The 27,812-nt window shown below is 37.5% G+C and overlaps 1 protein-coding gene across 2 annotated transcripts in view; it reads right to left on the reverse strand.

Moving 5' to 3' along the window:
- The window catches only part of KHDRBS2 (KH RNA binding domain containing, signal transduction associated 2), a 515,090-nt gene that overhangs the window by 324,129 nt on the left and 163,149 nt on the right, over window positions 1-27,812 (reverse strand). For both annotated transcript variants that reach the window (XR_007137030.1, XM_047796004.1), the window contains exon 3: window positions 2,736-2,852. Coding sequence is in view for 1 of the 2 variants with exons in the window: in XM_047796004.1 (XP_047651960.1) it covers window positions 2,736-2,852 (117 nt within the window). In the remaining variant the exon portion in view is untranslated. The remainder of the gene's footprint in view (window positions 1-2,735; window positions 2,853-27,812) is intronic.

A 27,812-nucleotide genomic window follows, 5' to 3' on the forward strand; every position in this document is an offset into this window, starting at 1 on the left:
TTTTTTTTCTCATATTCATTACTGTGAACTAGAACTGTAAACGACACATATATCTAATGACTATCTCTGCAATAAATGCCTGTGTAACTGTGTAGCAGTACAAATACACACACACACACACACACACACACACTTCCACTGAAGAATCATGTTGGTCTTATTCACTTCCTACAAAAATAAAACCATATACAATATTCCTTTTGGTTCAGGTTATGAGGCAGAGAGACAATATAGCAGCATAGCAATCAAAAATTTACCAAGTATTTATTTTATTTTAATCAAGTATTTACTAAAGTCAATCTGTTCATATCCATGTGTGTGGTTTTATCTTAGCCATGCGTCCAGCACCCTTGGCAGTTAAGGTCTTATCTGGATTCTAGAAAGTATATTTTACAGTGGACTACATTAGTACTGATGTTGCTATTAAATATATTCATTTTCTTTCATTTTATAAGGGAACAATGAAAATACTCAAAACACAGACAGACATGGTGGATCATTGAAAAAGTAATCAATATAGAAGCAGGATTTTAAGTAACAGGTAATATCAGTAAATTAAACCTAATGGGAACTTAATAGAAGCAAATTTGTCTCTTGCTAGATTTTCAAATACTTATCCTGGTACCTAATACGCTCACAGGAAAAAAAAAGGAATCCAGTTTATAATTTTATGAACAGGAAAAAAAAAAAAAGCCCAAATACATAGCAATTAAAAATATGTACCTATTTGCTTTAAAAAATATGGAGAGAATACACAGCGACTTTGAGTGTGCACAGCTAACTAGAATATTTCTCTGGTGTGTGGAAGTTAAATAGTTTAATGAGAAAAAGAGAAAATTTCAATAAAATATTTTATGGTTAAGTGACAAGAGGTTTAGCCCATCATAGGGGTTCAGGAAGCCCTGCCTGGTCTAAATCTTTTTTTTTTTTTTCTTTTCATGGTCACACCTGCAGCATGTGGAAGTTTCCAGGCTAGGGGTTGAATTGGACGTGCAGCTGTCAGACTACACCACAGCCATAGCAACGCCAGATCTGAGCCACATCTGCGATCTACACTACACCTTGCAGCAATGCCACATCCTTAACCCACTAGTGAGGCCAGGGTTCTTAACTCACTGAGCTACAACAGGAACACCCTGATCTAAAGCTTAAAGAATGGGTGAAAGGGGAGTTCCCGTCATGGCGCAGTGGTTAGCGAATCCGACTAGGAACCATGAGGTTGCGGGTTTGGTCCCTGCCCTTGCTCAGTGGGTTAATGATCCGGCGTTGCTGTGAGCTGTGGTGTAGGTTGCAGACGCGGCTCGGGTCCCGCGTTGCTGTGGCTCTGGCGTAGGCCGGTGGCTACAGCTCCGATTAGACCCCTAGCCTGGGAACCTCCATATGCCGCAGGAGCGGCCCAAGAAATAGCAAAAAAAAAAAAAAAAAAGAATGGGTGAAAGCATAAAAGCACAAAAAGTGAAGTTTCTGTTATAAGACTTTGAGATATCTAGAGAACATATAATTAAAAAAACACTTTAAAATATACAAATGTACAGACATAGAATTTGTCCACATATATAGAGAGAATCTATACACGTTTGTGGCAGAGGGCAAAAGCCACTTCTTAAATGCTTTTGTTATTTCTTCTAAATGTACTCAGAGAAACTAGAGGCAGGAGAATCGGCCAGAAAGTAGTCATTTCTGAGGTTATACACAGTAGAGTAAGTAAAATTTACCCAAAATAGAAGACTAGTAAGAAGCATCCTTTTGGCAAATAACAGAACTGACTACCAATCCTTTGCACAAAAGCACCTATATTGCATGCTTTGCTCAATCACCATATATTGACGTGTTAAAATAAAGATAAAATACTTTCTACATTTACAATTACCAGTTCAGTGACATTTCTCACTACAAATTTCATTTAAGATTTCACATGATTAGTTAGACAACAGAACTCCTAAACAATTTTCTAAGCAATTTCTATAGTCAGAAATAAGTGTTTGAGTATTGTATTTTTCCTGGTAACACATCCAATAAGAAAATTATGGACTGACCAAATGATACTATTATAATATACCGGCCCTTTCTCAATGAATTTTAAAAGATCCTTTCTGAATAAATCTCTATAAATCATTGTTTTAACAAAACAGAATTCTAACACACAGAAAAATCCTATAAAATGGGAAAGTGATGTAGCTTAGATGCCAAATAAATCATTTCAAATATCTCAGTTGATATATTTCTCGGCATATTGTTCTTCTGGGATCAGATGAGTGATTTAATATCACTGAAGCATTTCAAAAAACAGGTGAAAGTCTCTTAGATTTGCAGATAAGTATTTTACATTGCTTCAGGTAAGAAGATGAGAGTGAAAGAGAACGAAGAGATAAAATGAGGGAATGATACATGAATGTGATCAGGTGATACAGCTAAGAAAGAAAAGGGATCCAGCTGGGGAATTAAAGAAAATGAGCATACACATATAGAAACATCCAACAAAGGACACAGAAAAAGTGAAAAAAAAATACACAAAGGGCTGAAAAGAATAAAAACACAGAATTATAAGGTCTTCGGGAAAACAGACCAGTAATTGATTTTTATGAACACAGAGGAGACATCAGAAAGTGTGACAGCATAGTCCCGGAGGGTAAAAATCACAGGAAATAATTGGAAAATAGTTCAGATGTGCTTGTAAACATGGCCATCCGTGTTACAGGTAACTTCCTGTACGTGTTAAGTATCAAAGTTCATACCTTTGCTTTATCTCTCATTGATCCTTTGCCCAGGATAGACATTTTAGCACCTGTTTCTTCCTGTAGCCTCTTCAAGGAGTTTCCTCTCGGTCCAAGCAATTTCCCCACAAAATTGAACTAGGAAACAAAATCAATAGAACATTGGTTTTAGGTAGAGAAAAGTAATAATTTACACCAAGCATAACTGATGGGTTATGGGTTTTTCAAACTTTGCCAAGGAGAAGATTAATTATGCCATTCAGGTACCCAGATGAACACACACACACAAAATCATTTCATACCTCTAAGCTCAGATCCACTTTTAAAAAGATACCTCTTCCAAAAGAAATTTCAAAATAAGTACTATGTTGAGCATATCATTTACTCATATAATCACAATGAGTCAATACATTACTTAAGAAAGAAACTAGAGAGAAGCACTATAGTTAACAAAATTTTTAAAGGCTTTTCCTTTCCACTCAGATTTATTAAAATAAATAAAAAAAAATTTGAATGTGTTTATGCACCTTCAAAATTGCAAAAGTTAGTATTTTAAATGTATTTCAAAGAAAATCTAATATTTATATTTGATAATCATTGTCTATGTCCAGAGCATTCCATTCTAAATTTCATGATTGGGAATAAAGAGATTCAGCTGTTCTTCAATCTTACATTCTCTGTGTTAAAGAGTTGTTCTAAAGATCATCAAATAAAAGATGTAAACACACAAGAAAAGTTTGAAATGCTCGAGTAGCATATACACAAAACAGTTTGCCCAACTGGAAAATCCTAGCGGGGTGGAGAGTTTTATCTAATGTGTTTATTCTTCCTGAAATGTGGTTATAAATGGGTGAACTAAGAACAGTTACCAGAGTATACTGCCAGCTACGAAAGGAACATGACCACACCAAATGACTCAGGCAATCACTCACTGATTAATTTTAAAAACACAAAAGGCTAAAATAATACCAAAAGCCATGTTGTGCATGTAAAACAAAGATTGGTAACTGCCTTCGAAATCAGATGTTTTCTATTTTTTGAAATATGTGATCCCACAGTAAGAAATAAGCCATACTTAATGGTGAAAGACTAAATGTTTTTCTCCTAAATTCAGGACAGAGTCAAGACATCTGTTCTCACCACTTCTGTTCAATGCTGTGCTGGAGTGTGGATGGCTATAGCTATAGGCAAATAAGATCAATGGAACAGTATAAAGTTCAGAAAGACTACACTTAAACGGGCAACTGATTTTCAACAAAAGTGCCAGAGCAATAAGATTTGAAAAGTAAAATCCTTTTAACAAACGGTGCTGGAAGAACTGGATATTCACATTCGAAAGCAAGTCAAAACCGAAATAAACACAGAAAACACTTTTACATCCTACTTCACATTTAGGAAAATCTTATTTTGAAATCTACCATAGATCTGAACACAAAAGCTAAAATTATAAAGATTCGAGGAAGAAAGCATACAGAACACCTTTGCAAATTTAAGCTGGGAAGGGTGACGTACAAATGTTGATCAAAGGTACGGAACTACTGGAGCAATCACTGTTGGCAGTTTTAAATGATAGTTATTTTAGGGAGAAGATTGGCAGTTATGAAATTAAACACAGAGCTCTGATATGGCCCTGTAACTCTACACGTAAGTATTTAACTAAGAGAAATAAAAGCACGTGTTCCCAAAATAGCTTGCACAAGAATGTCCATGACATGTTATTCACAACTGCCATTGAACTGGAAATAAACCAATGCCGATCCAAGGCAAAAAGATGAAGCTTATCCATAAAGGAATTAGTCACTGATTGACGCAACAAGCATGGACTGTCTCACAGACATTGTGTTGAGTGAAAGAAGCCAGCTACAAAGGAGTGTATCACGTTGGCTTTTCCTTTATTACAAAATCCTAGAGGCAAAAATAACCTATGTTGTTAAAATTCACAAGAGCAGTTGCCTGTTGAGAATAGAAGGCTAGGGCTGGACTGACTGGAAAGTGGCATGAAGAAAACATCTGGGGTAATGGAATTATTCTATATATTTTTTGAAAGTATAGGTATATTTTTGTCAAAACTCATCAAACTGTACTCTAAGACCTGTGCATTTTAGTGCATGTAAACAGTACTTTGATTAAAAATGGAGGGAAAGTTTGAAGGTTGAAAACTCATATTTGAAAAAATAATATACTAATGAAACTCCTACAAGTAAATACTAGTTGCAGATGTTGTACAAAAGAAATCTCACTAAACTTGTAGGAAACAGATCATTCTGATCGGTGCAGAAGTTGCAGGAGGTCTTTCAGAAGATATGAGCTGCACCCAGACAAGCAGAAACTCCTCATCCCTGCCCTGTCCTTACAATTTATGTTCTGTCCACTGCTCCTGTGCTAGAAGCCTCCTCAAAGTGACTGCCTTGAGAGGGCTGGACTGTTGGGACCATGTGGATGGTGTATGTGACTGAAGCTAGTTCAGGCCTCTCTGTAAACTCTGGTAGGAGGGTGCAGGGATCTACTCAAGACAAGCCCCACATGGAATTGCTTTGCTTATGAAACCGGCCACGTATCAATCTGGAGTGATTTGGATCTTTCTTTGGTCTCTCTTTGCCCTCCGTTTATAAGGACTAGTTCCGAACTTCACCCAGGGAACTCCCAAAATGGCAAACCAACAGCAGGTTATTCTGGAAGAAAGAAATGGAAAAATAACCCTCAACTCACTTAGGAGGCTACGATAATAATGACCTTAAATAATTAAATGAATGAGAAAAGGGAAAGAATTCAGAGACCAAATCCATTCATGAAACAAAACCTATTCCACAAAATCGTAGAAATGACAAGAGTCTTATTGCATATACAAAAAAATGCATGATGATCAAGTCATGCTTGTCACAGGCACATAGGTAATTTAAGGTTTATTTATTTATTTACTTATTTTTGTCTTTTTAGGGCCACACCATGGCATATGGAGGTTCCCAGGCTAGGGGTGCAATTGGAACTACAGCCGCCAGCCCACACCACAGCCACAGCAACATGGGATCTGAGCTGCGTCTGCAACCTACACCACAGCTCACAGCAACACGTGATCCTTAACCCACTGAGTGAGGTCAGGGATCAAACCAGCATCCTCATGGATGCTAGTCAGGTTCGTTAACTGCTGAGCCACAATGAGAACTCCATAATTTAATATTTATATCCCCTGATTTTAATTCACCTATTGACAAAGGAGGGGATAAAAAGGTTAGCATTTAATTGGAATAGAAAAAAAATTGATACAATCCAATTCAATCATTACAAAAATTCACATAATCTGAAAAATGAGGAAAGCTTCCTTAACTTAATAGAAGGTTTCTATTCAAAAACCAGTAAGAACAGGAGTTCCCGTCGTGGCGCAGTGGTTAATGAATCTGACTAGGAACCATGAGGTTGCGGGTTCGATCCCTGCCCTTGCTCAGTGGGTTAACGATCCGGCGTTGCCGTGAGCTGTGGTGTAGGTTGCAGACGCGGCTCGGATCCCGCGTTGCTGTGGCTCTGGCGTAGGCCGGTGGCTACAGCTCCGATTCAACCCCTAGCCTGGGAACCTCCATATGCCGCGGGAGCGGCCCAAGAAATAGCAACAACAACAACAACAACAAAAGACAAAAGACCAAGAAAAAAAAAAAAACAGTAAGAACAGTATACTTAACAGTAAAATAATATCAAAAACAAGAAGATGCACATTTCTAATGTCCTCTTCAACACTGAAAATTCAAACCACTGAATAAGATAAATATGTCGGAATGTAACAAAGTTCATAGTTTATATAATTATACACATTAAGAGCTTAAAGTAATTTCAGAAAAAAAAACATTAGGATTAGTAGAAGAGCTTAGCAAGGTATTTTATATAAAATCAATATAAAAAAATCAATTGTACTTTGCATATTACAAAAATATAACTAGTAAAAAGATACCATTTATGATAGCAGTAAAAAAAAATCCTAATATGATCAAAACCTTTACAAAGAATGTGTAAAATACATTAATAAAACCATCAAGTGGATATAAATAGAAAGACATCATGTTCATGAAGAGGAAGTCTCAATGTTGCATAGATTTCTAGTATTTTCAATTCATCTCTAGATTTAACACTATTCTAGTTTCAATTGCAATAGGTTTTTGATCAATTACCAACTGGCTCTAAAAATGTTTGAAAAAGTAAAAGTCTAAGAATACCCAAAACACTCAGATGCTGAAGGAATTCCCGTCACATACAAAGATTCATTATAAAGTTGCATTAGGAGTTCCCGTTGTGGTACAGTGGAAACAAATCCAACTAGGAACCATGAGGTTGTGAGTTTAATCCCTGGCCTTGCTCTGGTGCTGCCATGAGCTGTGATGTAGGTCACAGAGGGCGGCTCAGATCTGATGTTGCTGTGGCTGGCAGCTGTAGCTCCGATTCCGATTTGACCCCTAGCCTGGGAACCTCCATGTTCTGCGGGTTTGGCCCTAAAATAGAAAAAAAAAAAAAAAAAGCTGTGTTAATTATAATAGTGAGATACCTGTAGACTGGGGCACAGAAAGAACATAGAGCAATGGGATCCTGAACCAAGAAACAGATGCCAGCTTATGCGTCAATGGTGTATGAGACGGTGAGCAATACAGATCACTGGGGCAGGATGGTGTCCCCCAAAGATGTCCATCCTCATGCCCAGGATCAGTATGTGCGTTACCCTGCAAAGGAACTTTGCAAATGTGATGAAATTAGGTAGTCTGAGATGAGGCGATGACCCTAGATTATCCAGACATCCTCAAGAGTGAAAGGAGGAGGCAGTAGGGTCAGAGGTTAGAGCGATGCAATGTCTGGCTTTGAACATGGAAGGGGGCATGAGGCAGAGAACAGGGTCAGCCTTGAGAGAGTGGAAAAGTCAAGGAACAGTTTTTCCCTAGACCTTCCAGAAGGAATGTGCCTTAACAACCCCTTAATTTTAGCCCCTAAGAACCTTTGCAGACTTCTGACCTCCATAACTATAAAATAACAATTCCGTTGTGGTTTCACTGAAGCAGTAGGCCAGGGATTGAACATGCATCCTCATGGATACTAATATAGAACTTAATTTGTATCATTCTTTTTATTCCACATATAAGTCATATCATATGGTATTGGTCTTTCTCTTAGTTCACTTAGTATGATGATCTCTAGGTCCATCCATATTGCTGCGAGTGGCTTTATTTCATTAATTTTTATGGCTGAGAAATAGTCCTCTGTACACACCTTCTTGGTCCATTCAATTGTTGACAGACATTTGGGTTGCTTTCAGGTCTTGCCTATGGTAAACAGTGCTGCTACAAACACTGGGGTGCGTTATCTTTTCAGATTAGAGTTTTCACCTTTGCCAGTTACGTGCCAGAGTGGCATTGCTGCATCATATGGTAACTCTGTTTTTGTTTTTTTAAGGAAGCTCCAAACTGTCCTTCTAGTGGTTGTACCAACTTAACATTCCCACCAACAGCGTAGGAGGGTTCCCTTTTCTCATTACCCTCCCCAGCATTTATTATTTGTAGACATTTTGATGATAGCCATTCTGATCTGTGTGATGTACTACTTCATTTTAGTTTTGTTTTGCATTTCTCTAAGAATTAGCAATGTGGAGCATCTTTTTGTGTGCCTGTTGACCACCTGTATGTCTTCTAGGAGAAATGTCTTTTAAGATTTCTGCCCATTTCTGAATGGGTTATTTGTTTTTTAAGTTTTTTTTAAAATTACAGTTGATTTACAACACGGTAATTTTTGCTATACAACAGTGATTCAGTTATAAATATATACACATCCATTATTTTTCAGATTCTATCCCCATGTCGATCATCAGAGAATACTGGGTAGAGTTCCCTGTGCTCCACAGCAGATCTCCATTGGCCAATCACTTCAGACAGCTCAGTGTGCACATGCCAATTTCACACCCCCAGTCCTCCCCCAACCACCTATTCCCTTTGGTAACCTTAAATTTCTTTTCCAAGTCTATGAGTCTGTTTATGTTCTGTAAATAAGTTCATTTGTATCCTATTTTTAGATTCCACATAAAACAATGTCATATGATAATCTCTAGGTCCACCCATGTTGCTGCAGAAGACATTATTCGTTCTTTAATATGGCTGAGTAATATTTCATTATCTATATGCAGCACATCTTCTTTATCAATTCCTCAGTGTAAATACAGATGGACTATAGACTTAAATCTGAAAGGCAAAAATTTAGAATTTCTAAAAGAAAAATCATAAGGAAATAATGTGCAAGAGTCCTAAAACAAGACATATAAATATGCTAACAGTAAAATAGAAGTTTGATTAGGATTAAGAATATCTGTTCATTAAAATATACCATAAAAATGCAAAAAACATGAATCACAAATTTGGGGACTATTTATATCATATGTCAACAAAGAATCATAGTTTACAAACACAAGTATAAAAGTACAAGGACAAGACAAACAATAGATAACAGATGCAATCATGAAGAAGGAAGAGAATAGTAAAAGAAAACGTATAAATATTTCAACCTCATTAGAACTGAAGCAAAAATCAATTGAAGACCACAGATAAGTATGATTTTACACACATTATGATAGTAGAAATAAGGAAGTCAGAAACCAACATGGACCAGAAATTGGAGCCACAGAAACTCATACACCCTGCTTGTAGGACTGTGGATAGATAACAACCCTGTGGGCTCCATCCTGTAAATCTGTGAATGCATTTAACTGATGCTGCAGTGTGCCCACTCCCAGGTATATTCTCTAGAGAAATCTTAGCACATGTGTAAGAATGTTTATAAAGTCTCAGTGTTTGCTGGATCAACAATAATTAGGGAGAAGCCATCACCTCCAGGGGTGGCAAGCCGTCACTGGACACCATCCCATACCCAACACCTCAGATATGTGCCCAAGTCTCCTGCCACACATGCTCACTTCGTGTTGGGTTCTTTCAGGGGGAAGGGCAGAGAGTTGCACAAGATTTAGAAAATGAACTTGAACTGTAGGCCATTACTCCTGGCAAGTTAGGCAGTTAGACATGTTGCTTTGCTGACCCCTACATGAGCCCCACTCTGTGGACACAACAGCCCACAGGCTGCTCCACAGGCTCCCAGTCCCAGGCGCTGGCAGGCATGGGGCTCAAGTCTTCACCTCTCAGTGGCAACCTTCCTAAAGTCCCTTTCCCTATGTCTTCCAACAGCTGTGTCAGGCCTGATTTATACATTATAGCTATTTTCCATCAGAACCATGACTAAACAAATGAATAAGTAAATTGTGCCAATCCATAGTGGAAATTTATAGCAGTGGACAGAATTTACCCGTAACTACATTACATTTCATTAACAAATTCTAGAAATTAAACTTTGGGTAAAAAAAATTCAAGCTCTAGAAGTATGACACTATTTTTATAAAATTCAAAAACAAGCTGGAGTTCCTCTGGTGGCACAGCAGGTTAAGAATCCAGCCTTGTCACTGCTGTGGCTCGGATTGCTGCTGGGTATAGGTTAGATTCCTGGCCTGGGAACTTCGCATGCCTAGGCTGTGGCCCAAAAGAAAGAAAGAAAGAAAAAGAAAACAACAACAACAACAAGCAAAGTTAAATAAAATTCTACTTATTAGTATATACATGAGTACTAAACCTACTACTCATGATTCATAACAAACACAAAATTCAAGATCTTGGTAATCTCTGGTAATGGGTCTCAGAGAGTGTCATCAAAGCAGGTAGTATCAAAGTAATGGGTATTATTTTAGACTTTATCTTAGGGGCTCATTTTTTTTAAATACTCTACTTGGAAATTACATATATACCTTGAATACACTGAATATAATTTTAAAAGAAATCAAATAACAATCCAGTTGTGTAAAATGTGACTGAACTTCTCTGGTAGTCTGTTCTAGGACCTTCTTGTCCTTTTACTGGTAGGAGCATACATTTAAATTCAAAACAACGAAAGCAGTCAAAGCAGGGATGCTTATGACTCAAAGGAGGAGCGCACCCTTCACATATCCCCAGCTGAGGACAGGTAATTGACAAAACATATACATAGCCCCAGTCTCGGAAGTTTTGTTCTCTGCCTTGATTACCATAACACATTTTCTGACACTCCTATTTCAGGAGCTTTATTTTTAACCAATAACCAATTTGAAACCAAATTGTCCTGAAGCAGTAACAGAGACATCCCCTTTCATTCTTTCACAGACTCTAATTTTTGAAATAGAACACAAAACATTCAACAGGATGAAGATGCATAAGCAGAGATTTACTTTCACAAGCTAATAGAAAACATCTTCTGTGACTAATGTTAAATACATACCATTTTTAAAGCAGCAGTCCTTCATATAATGCGTTTTTAAAATTTTAATTGTCCAATCGACCCTTTGCTTTTCCCAACAATATCTAGTTACCCTTGTTGAAGTCTGCTGAAATGATTTTATCATTTTTCTTAATATCTGTATTAGGGATACAATATAATATTTATTGTATTTTATCCTTAAAAAAATATAGTATTGTAAACTAATACAAATATCAGTTTGTAGAGCCAACACTGAGAAGTGGTTCAGAGGACCTTTTTACGTACAGTTACTATATGGATAAATAAAATGCCCCAACATCAAAGAATAAGGAGAGTAAAATGCTTGCAAGCGAGGTTCTCAAGCCAGATTTCATAGGTTTGCAAATTCACTATCTGTATAAATTTGGCTGTATTAATTAAAGCATCCTAAGCTTCACTTTCTTTATCTGCAAGAGAGACAATAAAGTTAATAATATATGCACAATAAGAGCTCAATATAGGCTGTTATTATTACATGATTAATAATCATTATTTCAGTATATTGTAATTGTACCTGACACATAGAGTGAAGTTTGACTTCAGTAACTCTTACTCTTTTTTTTAATGTAACTCAAATTTTAAAATTTCATTTTTATTAGAGTATTCTTGATTTACACTGTTGTATCAATTTCTGTGCTATAGCACAGTGATCCAGTCATACATACACACACATTTTTTTCTCATACTATCTTCCATCATGTTCTACCCTAAGAAATTGCATATATTTCCTTCCCCATGCTGTACAATGAGGTACCACCTCACACCGGTCAAAATGGGCATCATTAGTAATTCTATAAATAACAAATGCTGGAGAGGGTGTGGAGAAAAGGGTACCCTCCTATACTATTGGTGGGAATGTAAATTGGTACAACCACGATGGGAAACAGCATGGCAATTCCTCAGAAAACTAAATATAGAACAAACATATGATCCAGCAACCCCACTCCTGAGTGTATATTAGGACAAAACTACAATTCAAAGAAAGATACATGTACCCCTATGTTCTTTTATTATTTTTATATTGGTAATATTTTTATTTTTATATATTATTGTTATACTTATTGACCTCTATTACTTGCCACAATGAACATTTTTGAAGGTTCACCTTGTGCCAGGCTCTCTGCTAAGTCCTCCACATGGATGAGTTCATAGCAAGCACATGGTGGCCAGAAGGATGTTTACCTGCCCCTCCACACAGGGGTGCCTGCCTCCAACTTCCACAAAGAACATGCCCAGCCTTCCTCTCTCCCCCTCCTGGCACCTCAAGAGGGCTTTCTTCCTTAAGGGTCAGGACACCATTTCTGTCTGAAGTTTTAATACATCAGAAGTCCTCACAAAGCTGATTACCTCTATTTGATGTTGTGTTAGTTTGGGGAATTCTATTTTAGGATTAGTTCTGAAAATAGCCAATACACAAGTTGTGTTCTAACAAGCCATTTTCATTCTGCTGCTTTCAGCCTGTGTTCAGTCCCCTTCAAACAAAGCCAACTGACATACTTAGGACAGGAGAGTTATCTGTTCACTAACAGCACTTGGTCCTAACATTTTCATTAAAGCCCATCTCTTTCAAACACAGCATGTGCCTCAAGTACCACAGAATAGTGTCTGTAAGGTTTAGCCACAATTCAGAACTTGGGAATCTCTAGGAGTTTTAAGGCTCAACAGAATGAACACGAAATAGAGTGATTTATTAATATATTTCCTCATGATTATTAATATTTGATCGATATTTGTATGACAGAAACCTTTTGTTCCCATGTGGCATTTTTCTGATCACCCATTTATAGGCTAATTCTAGCAGCTTCATTCCTTTTCCCTCCTTGCACCTCTTGTAGCCCCTCCTTTTGTGGCACCACGTCTGCACCTGCTTTGTGATGGAGGACAGTACTGATCACCAGGCACTTGTGCAGAGCCTGCTGTCACCATCCCTGCTGCGGCTCTCTCCTAGGACAGAGATGACGGACTGTGTGCCCTCATCTGCTGATCCTGAAATGCCTCTGTCTTCATTTGCTCATATTTGAACACTATTGTCATCTCCATCCTATTGCTGAATGTGGGATGGAGCCCCTTTCTAATGAGTAGGAATGTATAGAGCTGCTCTTCTGTGCTTTGGAAACTCAACATTAAATCACCCTTTCGTAGTCTATCCTTGTGTTTGATGCTATCAAAACAAAGTAAAGCAATTTGGGGCAGACTACACAAAGAGAGACCACAGCTACAGATCAAAAAATAGCCTTCCTGCATAAACAGACAGGGAAAGACAATACTTGAGGTACTCACTTCTACAATCATCAAAGAACATGGGTATTCAAGGGAAGAAAGATTTATTTAATCACAAAAATATCAAGCTATGTCTGTAGAATTAAGTAACACCATTTAGAATTTATAGAGTATTCTATCAAAGAAAACTATTTTCAACTTTACAAAATAGACGCCAATGAGTATTGAAGAAAATACAGAAGAAAAATAAGAATGTTATAGAATTGACCACTAAAGATAATATCAATGTATTTCCACATGGGAAACTTAGGAACTTTGATGCATTGCTGAACCTTGAACATGGAGGCAGAAGCTGGGCATGGGAAAGTCAAGGGCATAAAGAGCTCCAAAAAGGAGCCTGGGAAAGATGCTGTGAGTGCAAAGAAGTGGAAGGGTTGGGGGGAGGGGAGTCAATTAAGTTGTTTGGTGTAAACTTGATACATGATAAGGGGAACAAAAGTGGAATGATGGTCACGGAAAACAGAGGAGGAGGCTAGATAAGAGCCTGGATGGTGCCCTCAACAAGATCTGGCAAGTCATTCACTTGGGAGGATGTGTGGAGGATAGAATGAATCAGTAATCAAAATACAGTCTATGCCAGAGGATTGAAAATACACTTCATCAATAACAAAATTATGGAGGACAGGAACAAAAGTTTTAGAATATTTAGGTGCCCTCCAAATGGAGAAATCTAATAGCCATGTATGAACAGACATTGAAAAAGATATTTAACATGAAAACATAGGCCTAGTGGTTTTCTTCTTTTGTTTTCCTCTTATGGCTGCACTGCACCTGCAGCACATGAAAGGTCCCAAGCCAGGAGTTGAATCAGAGCTGCAGCTGCTGGCCTACACCGCAGCCACAGTTATGCCAGATCCAAGCCATGTCTGCAACCTACTCCTCAGCTCACGGCAATGCTAGATCTTTAATCCACTGAGTGAGGCCAGGGATTGAACTCGCATCTTCACAGAGACCAGGCTAGGTTCTTAATCCACTGAGTTTCTAATGGGAGCTCCATTAGGCCAAGCAATTTTCTACAGAGGAGCATGACTCAAAGGCCTGAAAATGCTATGAGAGAGGGGTAAGAAAAGGAAGCCCAGGAGAGAAAGTTATATGAGTAGCTATGCTTGGGAGAGAAAATGAGGACAAAGCGGGGGAAAGGACTCATTTCTAAAGGAATAGGAAAGAATGAGGAGAACAGAAGAAAGGGAGATGTTTTATACATCACTCAACCCTCAGGTATGTATCAAGTGATAATTATGAGGCAAGCATTACCCTGGGAGAACTTCAGGATCCCAGGGAATGTATGACTGTAGTAATGAGAGAACCTGTGCTGAAAAACAGTTCTAAACTGAGATGTGAGGCAGAGGCAGTTAGGACAAGGCTTTGCAGGAGAGCTGTGTGGGAGACTCTCCAGGCAGAAGAGAAAACATGTGGGAAAACCCTAAGGGTGGCACATCTGATAAATGGAAGGAAATTCACTTGGGAGGTTTGAGAAATGGGGCTGGAGGGAGAAGCAGACTATTCAGCTACTTAATTACCCTCTTGAGAATCTTGTTCTTTAGTTAAAAGCAATGAAAAGCAATTGAAGGGTCAGAACTGGCAATAGGCAGGGGGTGCATGACTGTACAGAGGGAGCCTAGAGTTTGAGAAAAAACAAACTACTCATTGGATTTGGGAATTAGGAGGAATTTTGATTCTGTGCTAAAATACCAATCATTGCAATATATTTAGTCTTAAGATATAATTAACATTTCAAAATAAAATAGTAAATGCACATACATATGAACTCAAAGAGTTTAATTAAATAGGAAGACCTACCAAAAATATAGACAGCAACTACTCTTGCTTGCCATAGATAAAAACATCCTTTTCAGAGGGAAATACCTAAATTTGAAAGGAAGCAGACATACAGAGCTGGAGAACAAAAAATCCATTTAGATTAAGTATAAAAATGTGGGTCCTTTAATATGCGTTTGTTGGGTATACTTTGTTTCATCGGTATCTGTCTTGTTTCAAAGTTAACATGATGTATGTTAATGTCACACTGTAGTTGACATAATGGTCCATGTTCACAGAAATGGCAAAGAAACTTGAGAACATGCTGATAAAAACGATTGGACATGAATTTTTAAAATGTAAACACATCCACAATCCATGTCCCATTCACTCTGCTCTAAATAATCTTCACTCTGCTTGAGCACTGAGTGTGCAAATCATTCTCCTTTCATAGACAACTAAAGTGCTGTTGGTCGGGTTTCAGATGCTCTTTATCCTGTGTGGGGCATCCGGAAACGTCTCCTGGGCCCATCCTGGCCATTTTTATACAGACCTAAGGGCACCTTCCAAGCTCAAGGTGTTTTTATTGGAAAAGATTCACTTAAAACACCATTATGTGAAAAGTGTCAACATTAACAGCCCAAATCATAATCATTACAACTTGAGCCCAAGCCCTGACTGGTTCAGCAAATACAACTGTCAGAATAACTGTCTCTAAACGAGGTGGCTGAGGCAACTAAATGTTTACACAGCACCGTGACAGGTAGGTACATAATTCTTTTATCCGAATCTGTGCGCTTTTATACTTAACAGATAATTCTTTGGCTGTTCAAATAAGCATGAAAATAACACCTTAATGTTATGAAATAGTCATGAAAATAACACCTTAATGTTAGCTATATTCTTTAATTAATTAATTTATTTTTAGTTGCACCTGCTCAGGCCAGGGATCCAACTTAAGCCATAGCAGTGACAACACTGAATTCCTTAATCCACTGAGCCACAAGAGAACTCCAGTTCTTATATTTCAGAATTTTAAAACTCTTTAATTAAACCTCAGTAGTGCCATCATATAGAATCCTATATTTCTAAAGCAAGTATTTTAAGTGTCACATTGTATCTCATAAATTTTGTGTACATGTCCAAAATAGCAATGCTTGTTCTTTACAGGACTTTTCCCTTTCTATACAAGGTCATGAAATCAGTACCTGAGCCTGTATTTGATAAGGATATAATGTTCAAGAAGTGCTTATTGAGCAGTTCCCACTGTGGCTCAGCAGGTTAAGGGCCCAACACAGAGGATGTGGGTTCAATCACTGGCCGAGATCAGTGGGTTAAGGATCCAAGCTTGCCATAAACTGCAGTGTCAGTCATGGATGAGACTTGGATCTGGTGTTGCAGTAGCTGTGGTGTAGGCTTGCAGCTGCAGCTCTGATTCAACCCCTGGACCAGAAATTTCCACATACTGCAGGTGTGTCCATAAGATGAAGGGGGGGATGCTTATTGAGTATGCACTGTGTTTCAGGCACTATGAATACTGAAGGGCATTAAACAAAGTTCCTTGATCCTAGGAAGCCTGCATTCCATTCTAAATACACATTTATTTTCACCTTAAACATTGTTAAATAGCCAACTGCTTTTCAGTTTTCAGGATGGTATCTAGTTTTTTGAAGGTTTAGCCTGCTTAAAATGCAACTGCCATATTATTAGTATTTCATCATATATACCAGGTTGTTTTACACATTCTAAAAGGATATGCCTTAATTCCTAAGGTTCGATATTAATTCAGTAGTAGAGTGAAGAAAAATGTTATTTAAAAAAAACTTGCTCATTAAATACCATGACTTTGATCAGCAGTAGTTAAAAGGACTGGGTACTATGAGTAGACTCCTAAACTGAGTTCCATTATGAAACTGATGATTAATCTCTTTCTCCAAAACATTATTCTCTTTTCTCTCCTGTCCTCAATCCTGTGCTAAGTGAAGACTAATGAGCCAGCATCAGATGACTGAACTACTGCTGTATCATTAGACATCATCATTAATGTATAAACTCAGTTGTTTCTCTAGGGCAAGATGGGCTCACAGACCCCAAGCCATGGGCCACCTGCCAGAGAGTCATAAACCAGAGACACCTTGACTCTTGAAACTGGGAGGAAGAGATGTCACATGAGGACTAATCTTAGATTTGTTCTTCCCTATAAACAGTATACAGACCTTGTTGTTACCTTCACTTTGACTCATTCACCTTCAGAATTGTCCTCATTGACCAAAATGACACCTGGCAGCTCAACACATGGTCGGTACTCTACCAATTAAAATGAAGGAAGAAATAGATTGTTGAGGGATAAGTGATAATCTAGTAAGAGAGATAATATGTCACAAAGCAATAAAAGTTTGGGGCACAAATGGAATATATCACAAGTGTGCAGTATGGGAGTTGCTGCCGTGGTTCAGCAGAAACAAATCTGACCAGTATCCATGAGGAAGCAGGTTCGATCCCTGACCTCACTCAGTGGGTTAAGGATCAAGTGTTTCTGTGAGCTGTGGTGTGTGGGTCACAGACACGGCTTGGATCTGGCATTGCTGTGGCTATGGTGAAGTCCAGCTACAGCTCCAATTCAGCCCCTAGCCTGGAAACCTCCATATGCTGCGGGTGTGGCCCTAAAAAGACAGAAAAGAAAAAAGAAAAGAAAGAAATGCATAGTATCAATAGGTATAGCATTTCCTCTGATTAAAAAAATTAAGAAATACAGTATTTGTTTTTTTAAGTACTTTTACAACATTATGGAAAAGGCATTTTACCTTACATTTGAAAATATATGTGCAACATAATTACAATGGCATTTTTGGTTGTTTTCCGCAAAATGACTTATATGCTATAAGAATATTTGCATGTCATTTTCTTTGCAAAATCACTTAGTCTTCAGCAGTTTTGCCACTGCACTCTGACCATACAATGGCCACATAATGCCTTGACATATATTATGAACAAAAAATAGCCTACATATGAATTGCAAGGGACTGAAGTTCAGAAATTTCTGACTATGCTTTAGAATCCTATGATCAACATAATAAAATAACATACAAATAATGAACAACATTACTATGATAACGCTATTTGGGGGGAATATCTATACGGTTTCTTTTACCTAGTTTCTTAACTTATTTATCAGAGATTAACAGCTTTATCAGAGATTTACGGCGTATTTATGTTATGAAACATGTTAAGTAGTTTTGATTAATTAAATTATCAAGTTTTAAAACCTACAAATACAGTTTCATCTCTAGCTAGGTAGAGAAATTTTAACAATATTCTCCAAAACAAAGATTGAAACTTATCAGCAGGTTTTGAAAGTAAAGTATCTTCATTTCCCATTTATTCTTTATCAGAGAAAACAAGAAAAGGATTACTTTTTTGTTATTATTTATACCATAGAAGTCATGACAGGAATTGAAAAGAAAATTTACTAAATTCATGACAGTGTGCATGAAATGTAATAATTATTTTACGCCTAAGATCTAATATTCTGAAGAAAACTATACCACAGAAAGTACATTTAATGTACTTTAGTTTCTACTTCCGTGGTGTTAAAAGGTTTTAAAGTGCTTGGATACACAATGGCAAATGACATACTTTACAGACAATCGATATTTTTTGCATTTGCTACTAAAAGGGAACATTTTTGAATGTCACTGTTGGGAGACCTGCTCAAAGAGAAGAAGCCAATTTCTTCTCAAAATCTCTATTATAATGTCTTACTTCTCAAAATCTCTATTGTAATGTCTTACTTCTCCAGAAGCAAACTGCATTCTCAACTGACTTACAAAAGGATGATAATCCATGTGGTAAAAGTCTAGAGTAAAAATCTGTCCAGCATATCTGAACACAATTGCTTTAAATTATGAACAAGGCAGACAAAGTGATCTGCCAGGACCTGAACAGTCTGTCTACGGTGAATAAAGCCAACCCTGGGTTTCCCTGTGTAAGGATATATGTTTCACTATGCTTTTATTTAGTATGCTATGCTTTTTCTCTCTTGTTTTAAATGAAAAGTACTTTTTCTATGAATTTGATATACTACTACTTACAAATTAACACATTAACCGTTCTTTTAAAATATGACCGTTAAAAAAGGATGGCTTCACTCTTGTGTAAGTGGTGCTGGGAAAAAGTACAGCTACATGTAAAACAGTGAAATTAGAACACTCTCTAACACCATACACAAAAATAAACTCAAAATAGATTAAAGACCTAAAAGACTGGAAATCATAAAACTCCTAGAGGAAAGCATAGGCAGAACACTATTTGACATAAATTGCAGCAATATTTTCTTGGACTCATCTCCTAAAGCAAATAAAACCAAAAATAAGTAAATGCGACCCAATTAAATGTAAAAGCTCTTGCACAGCAAAGGAAACTGTCAACAAAAGGAAAAGACAACCTACTGAACGGGAGAAAATATTTGCAAATGATATGACCAATAAGGGGTTAAATATCCCACATATATAAACAGCTCATATTACTCAAAATCCAAAAAGCAAACAACCCAATTAAAATAATGGACAGAAGACCTGAAGAGACATTTTTCCAAAGAGGAAATGCAGATGGCCAACAGGTAAATGAAAAGACGCTCAACATCAGGAATCATCAGGGCAATGCAACTCAAAACCACAAGGAGATATCATCTCATGCTTTTCAAAATGGCCATCATCAAAAAGAACACAAATAACAAATGTTAGCAAGGATGTCAAGAAAAAAGAACCCTTGTACATTGCTGGTGAGAATGTAAATTGGTGCATTTACTGTGAAAAATAGTAGGGAGGCCTCTCAAAAGACTAAAAACAGAGTTGCCAAATGATCTAGCAATTCCATCCCTGAGTATACATCCAAAAAACAAACAAACAAACAAAACAAAACAAAACTGGATTACACTTCTTGGCTCAGTGGTTAATGAACCCAACTAGTATCCATGAGGATGTGGGTTTGATCCCTAGCCTTGCTCAGTGGGTTGAGGATCTGGCATTGCTTTGAGCTGTGGTGTAGGCTGGCAGCTGCAGCTCCCATTTGACCCCTAGCCTGGGAACCTCCCTATGCCACAAGTGCAGCCCTAAAAAAGACAAAAACAAACAAAAACTGAAACAATTTGAAAAGATACATGCACCTCAATTTTCATAGTAGCTTTACTAGCAATTGCCAAGAAATGGAAATAATCTAAGTACCCATTAAAAGATAACTGGATAAAGAAGATGTGGTATAAATATACAATGGAATAATACTCAGCAACAGAAAAAAATAGAATTTTGCCATTCGCAACAACATGCTAACGACATTATGCTAAGTGAAATAAATCAGACTGAGAAATACAATTACTATACTGTACCACTTATATACAGAATCTTCAAAATAACATATTAGTGGATATGACAAAAAAGCAGCAGACTCACAGATATAAGAAACAATCTAGTGGTCACCTGTGAGGAGAGAAGAAGAAAGGGGTACGATAGGGGTAGGAGAGTAAGAGTTACAAACCCAGCGTTGTCTCCCTGAGGATGCGGCTTTGACATCTGGCCTTACTCAGTAAAGGATCTGGTGTTGCCACAAGTTGTGCGGCAGGTTGCAAAAGCAGCTTGGATCTGGTGTTGCTGAGGCTGTGGTGTAGACCTGCAGCTTCAACTCCAATTCGACCCCTACCCTGGGAACTTCCATCAGCTGTACTTGCAGCTGTAAAAATAAAGCAAAAAAACCAAATAGCCAAAAAACCCCAGCACTTACTGATATGAAAGCATGGAAATACTGCAGGGTCTCTAAGGTGGGAGCATACTTGACTAGGAGCTTTCTTGTGGCCAAAGTTAAATGAAACATAATGAGCTATAAAGTACATTAAATTCCTGATGGAAAAATGTATATTTATAAATAAATCAGATTTAAAACATACTTGTAAAATACATAAAACATGTAAAGTTAATTTTTATGGCTCCACAAATAGATTTCAAATATACACAGTAATACATTCAGAGAACTGTTTCACATTTCAGTTTCCTTTAACATTTCTCGAGGTAAGCCAGAATCATAACCCATGCTTACTAGTGCTTATGATATGCCAAGAATTAGGCTAAATATTTCATATTAATGATCTTATTTAATTATTAAGCCAAGCCTATGAGGAAGTACTATTTTGCAGACAGTGCTGACATGGAATTGGTAAGGCATTCACTCAGGCTTTGATGGGATAACATCAAAGGACATTTCAAGGACAGTTATTCTACTGGCATGAGGATTCAAGGAAAGATGCTCTTTCTAATTATGGGCATTGGAGTTCCCATCGTGGTGCAGTGGGTAACGAATCCGACTAGGAACCATGAGGTTGCGGGTTCAGTCCCCACCCTTGCTCAGTGGGTTAATGATCCGGTGTTGCCGTGAGCTGTGGTGTAGGTTGCAGACGCGGCTCGGATCCCACGTTGCTGTGGCTCTGGTATAGGCCGGTGGCTGCAGCTCCGATTGGACCCCTAGCCTGGGAACCTCCATATGCCGTGGGAGCAGCCCAAGAAATAGCAAAAAGACAAAAAAAACCCACAAAAAACAAAAAACTAATTATGGGCATTATTTAGAGATAACATATAGCGTTTACAAGTGTATAACTGAGCCAAAAGCCCTGGAATGTAGCGCTGAAATTACTGTTTTTTCTTAATCAAGTACAGAATAAACCTTAAGCAGTGACCTGATAGTTATATTTGGTGGCAACAAACTGGACTGAGATGTCTATTAACTTATTGTCTGGATGTTCTGCACCTGTGCATCCAGACCTGCAGACCATCTTCTCTGTCCTGCTGTGTCCCTGAGCATCTCTGTGGAACTGCCCTTTGGCACCTGCTGGATTTGGCCAATGGGAGATACCTTGAGTACCTGGGGGGTAGGACAGAGAAACCTGCCTCCTGCTTGCTGTGTACTGGTTTGGCAGTGACTCTGCTCATCTGTTATAGGACACAGCTCCTGTCTAGAGGCTGGCTCTGTACCTGGATGTCTTTCTGCTCAGCCTTTTAGGCTTCAGGGTACAAGGCTCCTCACCAACACCTCACCACACCCTATTACTTCCATTGACACTGACCACACTTTGGAAATGTCCTCTCAGTAAACTCTTGTCACTCGCCACCTTTGAGGGTGTGGTTTACTTTGGAGAATCTGACCAGATGTAAAGCTCATGTATTTTTCACATTTATGCCTAAACAAGGCTTTCGCTTAATAGATGAATATTTCACATTTATCCAGAGATGTGCTAAGGAATGCAGTAGGATAACTGAAAAAGGAATGTAAAAAATAAGAGTTCCCTGGGGCAAAGGAAGATCTCAAATGAGATCATACCTTGTTGGAGAAGTTTGGAAAAGCTTCTAGTGAAAAGTGAGGTTTCATGCTTGAAGAACAGAGAGGATTAAAATGTTTTCCTAATAGTGTTGAATGGGAAAAATATCTTCCTGTACCTTTAAGCTGTATCTAAACAGAAAATTAAAAATTTTTGAAAAACACAGGCAGTCAAATAGAGAAATTCAAGGGAACAAAAATTTAAAGAAGTTTGTTAAATGGGAAGAAGAATGAAATTAGAGCAGATCAAGGAAAATAAAGACTTTCCAAAATCAGCTAAATGTATAAATGGTAAAGTGTATCAACAAGTTCTTCAAGCTAGAGCATATTTTTATATAAATATCTTTATTAGTAATAGCATAAGACCACACAAAGTGTTACTTTGTTTTTTTCACTTAACTTTTCTTATCTGTAGCTACTATAAGGATGTTTGTTCCTAAGAGTTTAGATGTTTATAGATTTTAATATACTTTTTAGGAAAAATGAAAAATAAATTTTATATTACATATTAAAGTTACTTATTATTTTTCCTGTTTTCCTGTAGAATCAGATTTAAGTATAAGAAAAATGTCAAAAAGAATTGGAAACTGATATTGCCATTGTTAGGAAATAACTTAAAAAACTAAATTTCAATATTGCCATAAATCACAAATACCAGAGGGTATTCATCTGATAATTCAGAATAAGAAAACATTTATATGACCAATGGAAATTAATACTTTACCATTAAAAACAGCTACTTTTGAAGACAAATGAATTAAAGAGGGGCTTAACTCTTAGGAGAGAGGTAACAGAATTCCAGGACTAGAGCTGGATTATTGCCCAGTCATTCTGGCTCTAAGAAAAATTACTAAACAAATCATGAACAATTGTTTAAAAGAAAATCAGTCTTCAGGCAAGGAAAAGAGAAAAAAAAATCCTTAGTTTATCAAGGAAGTTAACACACTGACTGCATGTGTGGGGGGGCGAGGGGGGCATTTTACTACATGAAATATGACAGAGACAGAATTAATTAAATGAATTAATATCAACCATGGAGACAACGCCAGATGCCTAACCCACTGCCCCAAAGCAGAAATTCCTACAATACACTAGTTTTGAGATAATGAGCACGTCACTAAACCTTTCTGAGTCTATTTTTTCTTTAAGAAATAGGATTGCAATAGTATCAATCATAAAGTGTATGAAAAGAATAAAAAATGGAAAAGATTTTAAAAGTCCACAACTCTGTATCAATATTATTCATTACCTAATTATGATCTAAATGATGCAAGTTGTAAATCTTGGTATTATTGATATGGCTAGTGATAGCTTATATTTAATATGCATTATCATCATAAACTAGGCATTGTTCTAAGCCTTTTACTTATATTGACTCATTAACAATCTTTTTTTAAAATGATTTTTATTTTTTCCATTATACTTGGTTTACACTGTTCTGTCAATTTCTACTGTACAGCAAAGTGACCCAGTCACACATACATACATTCTTTTTCTCATATTATTCTCCATCATGCTTCATCATAAGTGATTAGATAGAGTTCCCTGTAATATACAGCAGGATCTCATTGCTTATCCATTCCAAAGACAATAGTTTGCATCTATTAACCCCAAATTCCCAGTCCATCCTGCTCCCTCCCCCTCCCCCATGTCCATGATTTTCTTTTCCGTGGAAAGGTTCGTTTGTGCCATATATTAGATTCCAGATATAAGTGATATCATATGGCATTTATCTTTCTCTTTCTGACTGACTTCATTATAGTTCCATCCATGTTGCTACAAATGGCATCATTTTGTTCTTTTTTTATGGCTTAGTATTCCATTATGTGTATATACCACATCTTCTTAATCCATTCATCTGTCAATGGACATTTAGGTTGTTTCCAGATCTTGGCTATTGTGAATAGAGCTGCAATGAACACACAGATGCATGCGTCTTTTTCAAGGAAAGTTTTATCTGGATATATGCCCAAGAGTGGGATTGCTGGGTCATATGGTAGTTCTACGTATAGTTTTCTAAGGTACCTTCATACTGTTCTCCCTAGTGGTTGTACCAATTTCCATTCCCACCAACAGTGCAGGAGGGTTCCCTTTTCTCCACACCTTCTCCAGCATTTGTTATTTGTGGCCTTAGTAATGATGGCCATTCTGACTGGTGTGAGGTGGTACCTCATAGTAGTTTTGATTTGCATTTCTCTAATAATCAGTGATGCTGAGTGTTTTTTCATGTGCTTGTTGGCCATCTGTATATCTTCTTGGGAGAAATGTCTTTTGTCCATTTTTCCATTGGGTTGTTGGCTTTTTTCCATTTGAGTTGTATAAGTTGTTTATATATTTTAGAGATTAAGCCCTTGTCAGTTGCATTGTTTAAAACTATTTTCTCCCATTTTGAAGGTTGACTTTTTGCGTTTTCTTTCTTTCTTTCTTTCTTTTTTTTTTTTAATGGTTTCCTTTGCTGTACAAAAGCTTGTCAGTTTGATTAGGGCCCAATGGTTTATTTTGCTTTTATTTCTGTTGCCTTGGGAGACTGGCCTGAGAAAACATTTTTAAGGTTGATGTCAGAGAATGTTTTGCCCAAGTTCTCTTCTAGGAGTTTGATGGTGTCTTGTTTTACATTTAAGTCTTTAAGCCTTGAATTTATTTTTGTGCATGGTGTGAGGGTGTGTTCCAGTTTGATTGATTTACATGCAGCTATCCAGTCTTCCAGCACCACTTACTGAGGAGACTGTCTTTTTCCCATTTTATGTTCTTGCCTCTTTTGTCGAAGATTAATTGACTGTAGGTGTCTGGGTTCATTAACAATCTTATGTCGAATTTTTCAGACAAGGAATAGGGGGAGTTGATCTACTAAATATTGGCTCCAGAATGTGAATTCTCAATCACTTCAAATTTATTAATCTTAACTAAATAAACAAACAAAAAGCCTACAATAAGTCCATAATGATTGCAACGTGTGACTCTATTGTTTGAAAATATGCTAAAATTTGAAAAAAATCAGAGTTCCCTGTGGCGCAGTGGTTAAGAATCCAACCGCAGCAGCTCAGGTCACTTCAGAGGTGTGGGTGTGATCCCTGGCCTGGTGCAGTGGGTTAAAGGATCCAGCATTTCCACAGCAGCCCCATAGGTTGCAACTATGGCTTGGATTTAATCCCTGGCCTGGGAACTTCTATATGCAGTGGGTGGGGGTAATAAAAATTTTTTGAAAAGAATTTTAACATTGAGGAAATACAGCATTCAATATTTAGTAATTTCCACATCTATAAGTCCTTTTACTGAGATAAATATTTAATAGTTGGTATTCACATATGCCTTTTGAAACTATTTCTCAGTTTCCACTCTATTTGCAATCATTCAATACAGGAGTGATTCAGTTGGAGTATTAAAATAATTCTGAATTACACAGTTTCTCTTTTTCTTAATAACATCCACAAAGAGATGTAAATTTTCCAAAATTAACATTCTGATTGCAGTCTGATTTACTTTAAAAGTCTATTTAACCCCAAGCAAGAATGAGTTTGAATACAAAATACATTTAATTTTTATATCAAGGGTATCCACAACAAGAGGTCATGGAGAAGAGGATCAAAGGCTGACATGTTGATATTCTGTTGAGCATCATAATGCATTAGTGGTCTAACACACACCAGGCGTACTGCTCCTAAGTTATAATCAGGATGTGCTGCTGGGTGTGGCTGCTACATCCATCTCAACCTTACAGATTTATTAAAGCTTGCAAGGGTAAGCAGCTTTTTCAAGCTCAGAAACCCAAATGGAAAGGTAAAGCCAAACTCTAACGTCTTAAGCAACTCCATGAGCTTAGTTAATCTTACAGTCGTGAAACAGTCTTTCATTAAAAATAGAATGGTGGAATCAGCCAGAGGAAAAGCAGAAGCTATTTGTTTATGTATGTGTTGGCCTGCTTTCTGCAAGTGACCGGTCAAGGTACATCAGCCTTCAAAACTGCAGAAATTAATTTTTAAATTATTTTGTGAGGCTATGTCCAGGCTTCAATGATGCAATCAATCTGTTCTTACTCTTTATTCTCGTAAAACACCAGTGTCCACAGGTGAATGGCATGCATTTGAAACAAGGTCAACTTCAACAGCATCACCAAACTACCTGAAGATAAATGCTAATCTGATTTTTATAAAAACATGCTACAAATTTATCTTAACCTTAAATTTTTCTTTCTTTTTATAAAACAGTATAGCCAGGCACCTAGTGCTTTAGAATTATTGATGCCATACTTTTTTCCTTCTCACACCACTCAGTAAATTACGTTTGTTCAAAGTTGTGTTGAACTCCTCAAGGTGCATTAGGCCACAAAAGAGGCCATTTGGACCTTATCACTGAGAGCACCTCCCAATGCCCTGCATTTCTATACTTGTGGGTGGGTGTGCAAATTCCAAGTTGCTATTTGACACCTACATCTGGTAGTCTCCATTCCGTGGATATTTATAAACACTGCTCCTTCGTTATTACTGTCAAGCCCTGTCTCCTTGGCAGATTTGCACTTATCAATTAAGATTCAAACACATGACATTACATTCTTCGTAAAACAACTGCCCTTTTGAGCCTTGATAAGATGTGAGGTAGATAAAATATCACAGTGATTCATTGATTTTTTTTCCCCTCTGTATGTGCCCTTTGCTGTGCATGTGTTTAAACTGCTTTGACAAAGGTTACGAGTGACCCAAATTGCTAAATTTGATGGACGCTTTTCTGTTCTTGTCTTACTTGACTGCTTGTAAAGAGCTGGAGATAAATATTGGTATTTCCAGGATCTGAGCATGGCCTTCTGCTCCCACCTGAGTGGCCCTGGTAACTTTCTTGGCTTCAACTGTCACAGAGTAAATGTTTACTTAGAACCTCAATCCTGAACACTGATCTCAAGCAATTTGCAACTTCTTACACTACCCACAAGATCAAGAACAAGGTGTTTAGAGCTGGGCACGTGGCTCTTGCATGACTTGGTGGCCATCCACGCTCTCAAGTGCTCCTCTGGATCTACGACACTTTGAACTCTGTGCTGTGAGCCACGCAAAACACTTGAAGTTTCTTATTATGCACACCTGTGTCACACCTTATTTATTTAAGAGGAATGTCATCCTCTTAAAAACTTTGCCAATGTAAGAATCGATTGTGTGGGAAAAAATAAAAATCATTATACATTAAAAAAAAAATCGATTCTGTTACAAAATCTTTCCTGAACCCTACTCCTCATCGCGCTCTCCTCCACGTCCAGCAGCCACCACACCATGTGTGCTTGTAAGTCTGCAAGTATGACCCTTGTTTCAAAGTTTGCAACTCGACTCTTTAAGGTCAGGGATTGGACTCGGATCCTGTATTTCAGTATTACACTTAGATGAT

Source organism: Phacochoerus africanus, chromosome 9 (assembly GCF_016906955.1).
Source record: "Phacochoerus africanus isolate WHEZ1 chromosome 9, ROS_Pafr_v1, whole genome shotgun sequence".
In the NCBI taxonomy this organism is placed as follows: Eukaryota; Metazoa; Chordata; class Mammalia; order Artiodactyla; family Suidae; genus Phacochoerus; species Phacochoerus africanus.